The 11,902-nt window shown below is 47.1% G+C and overlaps 1 protein-coding gene across 1 annotated transcript; it reads left to right on the forward strand.

Moving 5' to 3' along the window:
• The first annotated feature begins 8,148 nt into the window (after positions 1-8,148).
• On the forward strand, positions 8,149-10,897 carry LOC117850428 (uncharacterized). The gene is made up of 3 exons (XM_034732255.2): positions 8,149-8,391; positions 10,299-10,564; positions 10,652-10,897. The coding sequence occupies exons 1-2, from the start codon at positions 8,313-8,315 to the stop codon at positions 10,523-10,525; spliced, it is 306 nt and encodes a 101-aa protein (XP_034588146.1). The 5' UTR covers positions 8,149-8,312; the 3' UTR covers positions 10,526-10,564; positions 10,652-10,897.
• Positions 10,898-11,902: the final 1,005 nt, after the last annotated feature.

Consider the following 11,902-nt stretch of genomic DNA (forward strand, 5'->3'; position numbering starts at 1 on the left):
CAGCCAAACTATTAACATCACCTGAAAAGATTAAGCCACAACGAGGCTGAGCAACTAATACTCAGCAAGACTGACCCGTCGGGTAAACTGTTTTACCAAGACCTAGACATGCAAGGCTTTTCTGGCTTTGGGATTGCTTTGCCAAAAGCGTCTACAATCGGTCCTTACTTTCAATATTTTAGCTCAAGTTCTACGTTCTTTAACCAGTCTAGATTAGCAACTTATACTAAGCAAGCATAGTTTCCAAGCAGTTAAAGAACAAGCATCAACTTAATCTCATAATCATGTTTCATCATTACTCAGTGCAGAATAGCGATCAAGTAGTCCCAAACTGTGAGAGGCAGACGAATCGATTCGAATTTATTAACCATGCATGGTGAACCTAATCTCACAACATCCGCGCACCATGAGGGGTCGCTTCATTTGTCAGCCGTCCCTATCGATCCCTTAGGCACGTGTCAGGGCCAACTGCCTTTGGCATGCAATGCTCCATAATCCCGACCTCTGCCGTACTATGACCACACTTGCACCCATATGATACACCATGGGAACAACGTTCCAAGGATAGCCGGGGGAGTATGGCACGCTCCAGTTCAATCAGGTACTAGGCTTCCCCATCCCATACTAGGTATGAGATTAGTACTTTCACACTTGATCATGAACGCCAACACGTTTCGACCTTAGATCAATTTCATTTAGACAGACGGGGAAAACCACCAAGTATCGAACATAAGCCCGACCCCGTCCGTCGTCCTTATAGTTGCAACATAAGTAAACATTTAACTCCTATAACACGCGAGTGACAGGAAATCACTTGACTTTTACCGAAACCTATTAAGCATTGCAACTACTCGACTTTAGCAACTAGTATTCAAACAAGGTACTAAGTTCATGCATCTACGGTTTCAATCAACTCCTACCAACGTAAATGCACAATCATAAGCATCGACAATTGGCATAAAAGTAAAGCAGGGAATTCATACACCGGGGCTTGCCTTCAGGAAAAGTTAGCGGGTCCTCGGGGTCTTGATCCAGTTCGGGCTTCCCTTCCAAGTGGTGAAGCTCTGCAGCGGAGTCTTCCTCCGGTGCCGGCTGGAGCTCGTAGGTTCCGTCGGCGAGATTTGCTTCTATACGACATGCACATGCAAGAGTTTAGTTGGACTTGCGCGTTTATTCAATGACACAAGGCATGTCTTAAAGACAAGGAGTTGCAATAGCCACATTCACTTTGACGAGGTTTAACTTTCTTTTAACTTCAAACGAATGTGGTCGGTTTAAACTTGAGTTCGAGTTGGATAGCGATTGTGTACATATATAGCTTCTTGCAACTTAGAGTTGCATAAAGAGAGTGAAAGGTCATGTTTGGGTGGTTCAAGTGCATTAGGAGAGTTACTTACTTCTGAATGTTTTTATGTACCTCTTTCAATTTCCACTTATTTATCATATTAGGATTTGTGCTTTTCTTTTATTCCTCTAGGTTGATTAATTAACCAAAATGACTTCATATCCAAACAGTAGCTAAAGGCACTGATAAAATTACAGGACCTCACTTAAGCCATCACTAGATTACTGTAAATTTTTGGGGGCCATTGGATGACTCAAAAAGGAATTACTTGCATTTTATTATTAAAGGTAAAATGAGCTTAACTTTTTCTATCTTCAACGTGACAGTGCAACAGAGGGTGAAATTTAACCAATATGTTAAGGGTATGTTACAGGAGCTTTGGTGAATTTTTCATAATTTTTGGAGAAGGATAACTATTTACTCTATTTTCCCTTAATTAAACATGCTTAACAAGGAAGGTGTTTTTCTTTCTGATTTTCACAACAACTTATATTATTTATGCAAACTACACAGCAAAACAAAATTAACCCAACTAGTTTCACATTTTTCTGAGCTCTGGATCAAAACTTACGCAAAAAGGAAGATTTAATCTTAGATTCCCAAATTAAAGTTAATCAGTGACTTAAAGTGCTAGACCAGAGCCCTAACCATTTTTCTGAGTTTCTACACATAGAAATAAGCATCACAGAGTTGGTTTTACATTTTTCCCACTTTTCTTCTATTTATTAGGATTTAAAAGGCCTAAACCATGTTTAAAAGCATAGGGTATTATTTACAACAGTAACATGAGCAAACTTATTTTTCTTAGGAACTAGACAGAGCAAGAATTCCAACAAAAGTGGTTTGACATTTTTATGATTTTTCTACGATTTACTGGGCATTTACAAAGTTCAATTATATTTCTGCCTATTATAAAAAGAAAACGCCGTGGCAAACTTGCAAGCTAGCCCCTGAGTCTACGGGTTAACTACGCAGAGGTCCCTGAGTTTTGCGCCCAGGCCCCTGGAAAGAATGGGGAAGATGCAATGTTGTCCCAAGGGCGCGCGCGGCGGCGGCGAGGAAATCCCCGCCGGTTCGCCGGCGGGGAAGGGGCAACAAGTGGCCGGAGGGGCGCAGGGGCTCACCTGAGCTCGGTTTGGCGGGGTTGGAGCGACGGAGATGGCCGGCAGGGGTCGGAACGCGAGAGTGGCGGCAGAGCTTGGCGGGCGGCGGTGCAGGCGGCGTTCTGGCACACCGGCGGCGTCGAGGAGGCCACGGGCTGCTCGGAGACGTGCGCGGAGGGGTGTTGAAACAGGCGGAGAGGTCGTCGGAGTGCGGGGTGGCGCGGAGGTGTGAGCTCCATAGGAGCCTAGTGGCGGCGCAGAGGAGGAAGCAGAGGCGCGGTTGCGGGCGGTGGCAAAGGGTGGCGTTGACGGCGAGGGTGACCCTTTTATAGAGCAGCGGTGGAGCGGAGGGTCGAGGCGGGGCTCCGGTGGAGAGAGGATAAGGCCGGGGAGTGGCGGGTGCGCGGGCGAGGCGGCCATTGGCCAGCGGCGCCATTGGCCAGGGGAGGTGGAGCTCCGGGCGTTCTCCTGCCGCGATTGGCCTCAGGCGATGCGTGTCTGAGGGCCTCCGGTCTGTCAGGCGATCGAAGCGGAGGGCCACCGCGGGGGTTGGGCGAGCGGGCGGAGGCGCGGGATGTCGTCAGCGTGGCGGCTTCTCCGACGGGTGGGTGAGGCGCGGTTGGGCGGAGCAGATACGCGGTAGGGGGAAAGGCACACGCGCGGTTGGTGGTTGGCTAGCTCGACGTTCGCCCCGTCCTGTCGCAGGCGCGGGTTGGGCGCCGTGTCTCTCGCCCTATCGTTGTCTCGCTGGTGATAGGGCGCCGGCGAGCTGCCGGTGGCCGGCGGCCACACGGCGCGGGCGAACATGCCCCGGCGCGCGGGCGTCGAGGCTCCTTCGGGCTTACTGCCTGACCAGATTTGTGAGCTCCTTTCTCAAGATTTTGCAACTAAAGTTTCAAAACTCTTTTAAGCAAACTTGTTCAACTCTGGACGTAGTTCAAACTTGGTTTAAGGTGCTTATTTAGATTGTGAAAGGATTTGGAGATATCTCGTGACAAAGTTTGCCAAAATTTGGGAATCCAGACTTAGCACCACCATTGTAAGCTTCATGTGTCGGCATCTTAATTGGAGCCTTAGTGGCTCCCCGGCAAGTTTTCGACCCTCCGACTTGGTGTCGAGCAGCAACGACAACCGTGTACGGTGGATGAAGAGACCCCTTCCTTCATGGAGAAACTCCGTAGTGAAGATGTCATCAAGGTGACTGGAAGAGTGGGAGTGGTGAGCCTCTTACTCCTTTTCCACGGGCTCCCGTTGCTCACCAGCACCCCTAAAGACTAACAGTTCAGCTAGTGGGATTTATGCTAAGCCGTTGCCCATACAACGGTCGAGTGGTTCCACGTTGGTTGAATTAGGCAAGATGACACATCAACTCGGTCCTTAATCATGACAAGATGGATATCTCCCGACATTGCTCAACCACCAAGGTACGAGCACCACACCCTGGCATCCCACACAAGGAATACCCATCCATCCTGTTTACACATCCTTTTCCCTGGAACCCAAAAAGCTATTTTTCTCACTTGCACACACACACACATTTATTTTCCGAATACACCATTGTAATAATGATTGCAGTTAAGTAGTAATTTCCTAAGCATTCTAGCGGTGGTTATCGACTAAATAGAGCGTGTCATATTTAGAGACAACCATAGGATAACAAGGAATGTTCATAACAATCAAGGGGTGTCTATCCAACCATGTCTTGCAATGAAATAATATGCATTTTGTAAAACAGGCCAATAGGTTGTGTTTGAAAACTAGGTATTAAGTATGCATCAAAGGGTGAGATTGGACTTGCCGTCTTCAAAGCCTTCCGGGAGTTCCGGCTCGTGCTGCTGGTCCTCGGGCTCGGGTTCGCGGTCAAACTCCTCCTCGGGATCCTCCTCGGGCAAGCCGCAATCTACGGCACACACAAACGGACACACAAATAAATAAAAGAAAGATCGATTTTTAACCGTGAGCTCCGAACAAAAAACGTGAACGGAAAATAGGTAGAAAGAGTATTTTTGGGAAATTTGGATATGGATCGGCGAAAGTATTCTGGAGGATGAAGTGGTGAAATTTGGGATTAATTGGAGGAAGTTTGGCGCATGAAATGACGGGTTAAACATGAATTAGGGGCTTAAACGGAGGTTTAGGACTGATTTATAATAAACCAGGGACCTATTTGTAAATACTTTTGGAGGTGGAGGGGCTTATCCGCGAATAGGTTTATGAGAGTGGTGGAAGGACTATTCCGCGAATAGGAAGAAAGAGGGGGTTAGATCGGAATTTTTGCGGAATCTTTAGCTCTTCTTCTTCCAAGAAGAGAGAGAGGAAGTGGGGAGTTGGGGTCCGGCAGCGGCTGGCTGGCCGGGCTTCGCCGGCGGCGAGCCGAGGGCCGGGGGGTGGTGGAGGAAGGGGTGGAGACCCCATTTTGCCTCCCTTACCGTGGGTGGCGGCAATGGGAGAGGGGCGGCCGGTGGTGGCCTTTGGCGGCGGCGCACGGCTTCGGTGGCGGCCTCCAGCGGCGGCGGTTGGCGGCGCGCAGGGGCTCGGCACGGTTGGCGGTGGTGCTGGTGGATGGGGCAGGGAGATGGCCGGGCGCCGGGCCCTTTTATAGGCCGGCGAGGGGAGGGCGGCCGGTGTTGCGGTAGGGTCGGTGGTGGCGTGCGGCGGGCGGCGGGCGGCGCCGGAGGGTGGTAGGGGCCGGCGGTGGCGTGCAGCGGGCTGCGTCGGGGCGGGGCTGGAGCGCGGCGTGGCGGGCACGCCACCGGCTGGCGCTGGGGCCGGCAGCTGCGCCGGCGCCGGCGACGTGCGGCGTGCCTGCCGGGGCCAGGCGGACCGGCGCGACGCGCCGGGCGCAGGCACGGCAGGGCCCGGACGCGCGCGGGGTCGGGCGCCAGGCGCCGGGGCGGCCCAACGGCCGGGGGAGTTAAGGCCCGGGGGGTCCGGTTAGTGGTGGAGGTGGAGCCGGACGGGAGGAGTGGCGCCAGTAACCAGGAGGAAGAATGGGAGAGGAAAGAGAAGAAGGAAGGAAGAAGAAAGAAGAAGGAGGAAGAAAGGAAGAAGGAAAACGAAAAAGAAAAGGGGAGGGGAAAAAGAGAAAGAAAAAGAGAGGGACCGGCGGCGATTGCGGCACGCGGTCGGAGCACGCGCGCGGCGTCTAACAACGGCACGCGGCGGAAAATACGGGCACGGATAAAGAGATAGGGGTCGGCTTGGGTGCCGGGACGGCGAAATCGCCTGCCTTTGTGGCAAGCTTCTCATCCGGCTTGGCGAGAGCCTTTGTGGCGAGCCCAAGATCTTGACCGGGACAGACTTGGTGACTGGGAGCGTATCCTCTTTAACGTGGACTAGTGGTGGCATTTGCCTACCGATACCACTGGATAAATCATCATGCTGAGTTTGCATCCTTTCTAACCCACTTCTTTACGTTTCCGCATTTCTTTCTTGCAATTTGAGTGCCTTTACGTTCTTAGGATAATATCTTGCTAGGATTGGTTCTAGGTTGCAAAATATTTTGTGGGTGGGAAGTTTCACTAGATAAACCATAGATGCCGGCACACGGAAAATATTCAAGATTTTATTGACCCTTAGCCTGATTCTTCGATTCAACCTAAGGCTCGGAGCTACTCCATATGGAGTGCGACTTCCGCTACCCTCCATATCACATTCCAAAGATAAAGATTACAAAATCAAGACAATCAAGGGCTTGAGCACACCATAGCCTCATGGCAGTTTTGAAGAATTTTGAAGATTCAGCCAGACAAAGTACTCGAGAAGCACTAAACTACTCGGCGAGGATCTGAAAAGTACTCGAAGACTGCTGCATTCGGCTATGAAGCGGTCGGGGGCTTGTCGGGGATAGATCCCAGTACCCACAAGGAAGGAAGAAGACGGACTCCTACTAGGATTCCCCTGTAATCCTACTCGGACTCATACCCTGTAATCATACTCGAACTTCTCCTTATAACCGACTAGTAATCCCGCCCCATGGAGTATATAAAGGAGGGCAAGGGTACCTAGATTGACAGAATCACAACATAGGACCAAATCCTCAATACCAAATAACATCCAAGCGCACGGCGCAATATACAACACCCCAAACAGGACATAGGGTATTACACTACTCTGGTGGCTCAAGCCTGTATAAATCTATGTCTTGTGTCCTCACTTTTACCATCAAGTTTCAGATCCGACGATCCCCCATCAACTAATCTACTACCTCGGGATACCCCTCGGTAGGTTGCCGGGTATAAAACACCGACACATATAGATAGCATGATCTAGTTTATGTTTTGAAACAAGTAGTGGAAGTCATAGGCTAAGTATTTTAAGTTAGCCTAATTCACCCCTACCCCTCTTATGCTACGAGCACTGATTCCTTACGTCACTGCCCAGTGCATGTTTTGTGACGACATCTGCTCTTCACAATGTGCTCCAGGCTCGCCCCCTTCTGGCGCATGTCGCCCCTAACCTTGCACCCCCGCTAATGTATCCTAAGCCATGGCGGCCCTGACCTCTACCTTCCTCGAACACCCACCTAAGAACTGTTGCCTTGCTCGGGCTCTAATGCACCTGAAAAGAGCCGCAACCGGATGGTCTTCGATCGCGTTCGCCTTGACACCGGCGACATCGTTGACTCCATGGCCGCCCACGTCAAGCTATGGGTCTCCTGTGCTCCCCAGCGCCTCAACAACGACCCCATTCTCTGTTGGCATTTTGCTCTCTCTCATGTACCATAGCTCCCAAGCATGAACACCCTCTCCCCTCTTCCCTGCTCTATCCTAGGCGTTGTGTATGCATTAAAACGGATTGCTTGTAACCGTTTGAGCTGCTTGCAGCTCATTGGAAATGAAGAAAGTTGAGGCAGGGTTTTAGATTTCGTTTTCGATAATTTTTCGGTCCCCATCGAAATGATTGAAATTCACAAAATTTTAGATGAAATTTGAGTTAAAAAGGTAGATCTTTCGGTCATAGTGATTGTGGTCATGATCGAAAAGACCAAAATTTCACGAAATTTGTGAAATTTCTAGCAAAATTTTGATCCCTGAGTTGAGGTGGGCATCTGCACCTTGCCCCGTTGCTCCTTAAAAAAATTAATAGATAAATATTGTGAAATGTTTTATCCAAATAGGAACCGAGCTCTTATGCTGGTAGGGGCATGCTCTCGTCATGGTCTCCATTTTTCTATTAAGAGCTTTATAAAGATTAAGAAAAAATTAGTACCATGGTTAGTGTTTGCTCTATGAATTAACTTATTTGCCCCGTATATTTTCATTCTAGATCCTGATCCCAAGTCTATAAACAAATACCATGAAAATTGTGAAAATAGCTTTCTACTTCATATTATACCACTTCTCTGTGCTTACAGTTTTATTAATTAAGAGATTATGCCCAGCGTCACGCTATATCACTTCATTGTATTTGATTCTTCTATGCTTATCGCCGGCTTTGAGCAACTCTTCACAATGCATTTGTTTGCGTGCTCTTTTGACGACAGTTGTGACAAGTGGAGTAGGTTCCTTCGCACAACGAAACTTCGACGCGTCATGCGTAGCCAACGCCCGACGGTCGCACCGAATCGGCACCAAGGCCCCACCAGCAGCGACACAACGCCGCCGAAAAGGACCATCCACCTGCTGGAAGCGGGGAGCCTTTGATTCGATGCCAACCCAACCAAACCCAACCGCGTCCGGTCCGAGCCGTCGCCACGGGCACGGCCTACTACAAACGCCAAGGCCAAACCGGCACGGCAGCCGCAGGCCTGCAGAGACCGAACCACCAGCACCACCGCGCCCGAGCCCCACCCACCACCGCACCGCAGCCAGCCGAGGGGCAAGGAGGGAGCGGAGCGCCCCGGCCGGTCGTCACGGTCGGAGATGAGGGGCGGATCCAGACCGACCCCGGCCGCCCTGTTCCTCCTCGCTGCCGCCGGGATCTGCGCCCAGTTCGCCACAGGTTCGCGCTCTCGATCTGCCTGTAGACCGTCGGATTTTGGGGGCGCGGCGTGAGGGGGTTACATGGAGATCTAGTTGCTACTTGGAGGCGGGGCGGGGGATTGAGGAATCGCTATCACGATTATTATTACCTTTTTTATAAAGAAAAACAATACTACGATTCCGTTGCTGCGTTTTGTGAGTCGAATTGAGTTGGAAACGGCACTTCCGTTGCTAATTGATTTAGGTGGTTAGAGAGGGATGAACTCGCCGTATCTGGTGGGAATTTTGGAGGTTATGGATATGATGTATGGCCAGCAGCTTAGACTTTAAATTTGGCCTTGGCACTAGGGATCTTGATTTGAGCAGCCGTAGCCGGTAGATGCTAATTTGTATCCTTACAATAATCGGTTTGTAATGAGCTCTTGTTCTTCATAAATTGTATCATTGAAGTTCTATTGGGGATTTAAAATGTAGAAGGAAGAATGCTTGACACCTAAACCTCCCTTGTCAGGTCCAGGTTTGTCTTCGTTGCTACATGTTTCTGACCCCCTGAACAGAATTGCAGCGCTTTATATTACTTGAGCCATCGCCTCGGTAGTTCAGACTGTGTTCTGGTGTGACAGCCTATTAGGAATGGGAAATGTGTTATGTTAAAAGATTAAGGCCATGCCTGGTATGGTTGAAGGATCACCCAATGACTATTGTTACTACAGTGATTTTGTGGGCACCTGCCACTTATTTGCCTTGTTTTCTAATGGTACAGCAAGGAACTGTTCATTATTTACTCTTAGGACCTACATCATAGGCTGTTTGTTACCTTGTTTTAACTTGTTTTATGTGTATGCCATTGTCATCTATCATCCATGCTAGATTGCATGTACGTCAATTACTCAGATTGTGTATTCTAGTCTACAGTGGTAAAGCCACATGGTTGGTCTATTAGATAATGCTATGCAAGTTAAATGTAGAGAACTAGAGAAGGGTTGTTCTAGCCTAGAAAAAAAAGGAGGTGAAAAACGCAAGTGGCATATCTAGAACATTCTAGTGTTTAGACTAGCATTTTACAAACACAAACGTCTTTCCTAGAACCTTGAATCTGGAGAAGAACAAAGTCCTCTTGCTTTGAATACAGAATCTGGAGTGGATCTCAGAGAGTTCTACATTCGCTATCAATAGTGTGCTGATTTTTGTTCCTTCAGCCAATTGACACACCCAGGCCTTTCTTTATTTTTGGATTGGACCTCAAAGCGTCAAGATAAATAAATTGGTGCTAAATGGCCAGAGCTGCGGTCATTTATCACAGAAGCCCAATAAACAATCAAATGAATCGGGTGTGAGTGTAAAATTACTTGCTGTTTTGAATGATGATTTTAAAGTTATTGATCTGTTCTTTGAAGTAAACAAAGTATTTTACAATATTCTTTTTAAGCAAATAATAAATGATGGTTCTGTCAAATTTCCGAGAATTTATTCAAGCTGCCATGGCCGCCATTGTGATACTAGGATTTCTTGTTAGCCAGCTAGGATATGTATGGCCTTTGCATTCCATCTAGAATTGGTTTTGCTGCCCAGCACTTTGTGTAAATTCCACTTGGTTGGTAGTGAAATGCGGTCGGTGCAATTGGAGTAGGTTCATTGATCAGGAAGCAATAGCTCTTCATTTAAGATGTGAAAAAGGTGTGCTTCCCTAACTGCTTATAAATGTTTACGTTACTGATGTGTTATACCATTTTTGAACTTTTGAAGATAGTTGAGAAAAAAATGGAACTCTTGAAGACAGTAACTTCTGTAACTGTTATATTCCTGTTTTTAGTTATATTGCTTCGTTTAGCTTTCGTTAAAAGCCCTGCAAGTGCAGACATGAAATGACATAAGGCTGTTCTGGAATTTCAGTTTCAGATAATTAACTGCCTACAACATTTGCAGTGCTAGCCGGTGATCCCAAGGATGATAAGAAAACTGAAGCTCAGCCGAAGGGTCATACTGGCAAAACAGTTTTGTTTGTCCTCCTAGGAGTGGGGGCAGTCATTCTGTTGTCATTTTTTATTTTCAAGTACTGGCAGAAGAAGAAAAGGGAGGAGCAACATGCACGTCTGCTAAAGCTATTTGAAGAGGACGACGACATTGAGGTTGAGCTTGGTCTTAGAGATTGATAATCTTCAATGTACAGCAAGAGTATCTTGGCTGACAAGGTAATTTCCATGGCACCATAATTGCATATGAAAAGCATCTCCGCTTTCCAGTTTTGTTTTCAAATATAACTTTTTAATTGTCCGCAGGTTTTGCTGGCTGGCTCTCAAAGCATTTCCATGTTAATGTAAAGAATTTGTTGTATTTAAACTCGACAGACCTCCACAAGAATGGTCTACTGTACTTTAGTTTTATATATGGTGAACATCTCTGCGTGCTGGATGCATGAGAATAGCTTTGATGAGGAAATATCAAGGTTTGGAGAACATTCTTTGATTTTAAAGTTTTCTGAATATACATATGCCTCTACTAAAGCAACTCCCAGACTTTGGTAATCCTTTTGTGCAGTAGTTCCATGTGTATTCCGTAGATGCATATTATAGGTTTACAAGGCTTCAATTGGAATTAGTTTGTGTTTGCGGACCTGCTCTTATGTTCAGTAGATGTGCTACTTTCTGAGGGTTCCATATTATAATTCCTGATGCAATACATTCTTTTCATTCTTTTAAAGATGCTGCTATTATATTGCGTTGTTTACAGCAAGTTTACATTTGTCAGCATGTTAATGGCTATTGATATTATATGACCTCCCATGGGAATCTATTAAAGACTACGGAGTACTATACTTGCAATGATATTACTGTATTAGGGTAATAATGATTATCATGTATAATATTGAGCAATTTTTCTCTGGTCTTGGGAAAACTACTTACAATTAGATTGATGTTACCATTCTTGTACGTGCTTGAAGTGCATCAGCGGGATGTTTTTTTTTATGCCAATCTCTTGACCGCGCTTTTATGAACTGATTATATACGTACTATCACGTAGCGTCCCACTTTAAGCTTGTTCTAAACCGTGGGAGTACTTCACAAACAGTTGGGTGCTGATTGATGGGTTGAGGTTGGGATTTACCAGGCTGCGGTGCTCAGCTGGGTGATGCTTGAGTACAGCAGAACGCCGTTGCCACTATTTAACGAGGGCAAACGATGTTCATACAGCAGACACATTGTTTGCCCGTTATATGACGAGGAGATTGGCCTGCATGCATAATGCGCGCCGTGTGTCCCGTTGTTTGCTAGCAAGACTACATCCTAATTACAAAACTAATTGTACAGATGGAGTCTAATTCATGAGACGAATCTATTAAGCCTAATTAGTCCATGATTTGATAATGTGGTGCTACCGTAACTATTTGCTAAGGATGGATTAATTAGCCTTAATAGATTCATCTCGCGAATTAGCATAGGGTTCTGCAATTAGTTTTATAATTATTATGTTTAGTCATCCTAATTAGCATCCGAACATCCGATATAATACTGCTAAAGTTTAGTATCAAA

The sequence above is a fragment of the Setaria viridis genome, chromosome 3 (genome assembly GCF_005286985.2).
Source record: "Setaria viridis chromosome 3, Setaria_viridis_v4.0, whole genome shotgun sequence".
Lineage (NCBI taxonomy): Eukaryota > Viridiplantae > Streptophyta > Magnoliopsida > Poales > Poaceae > Setaria > Setaria viridis.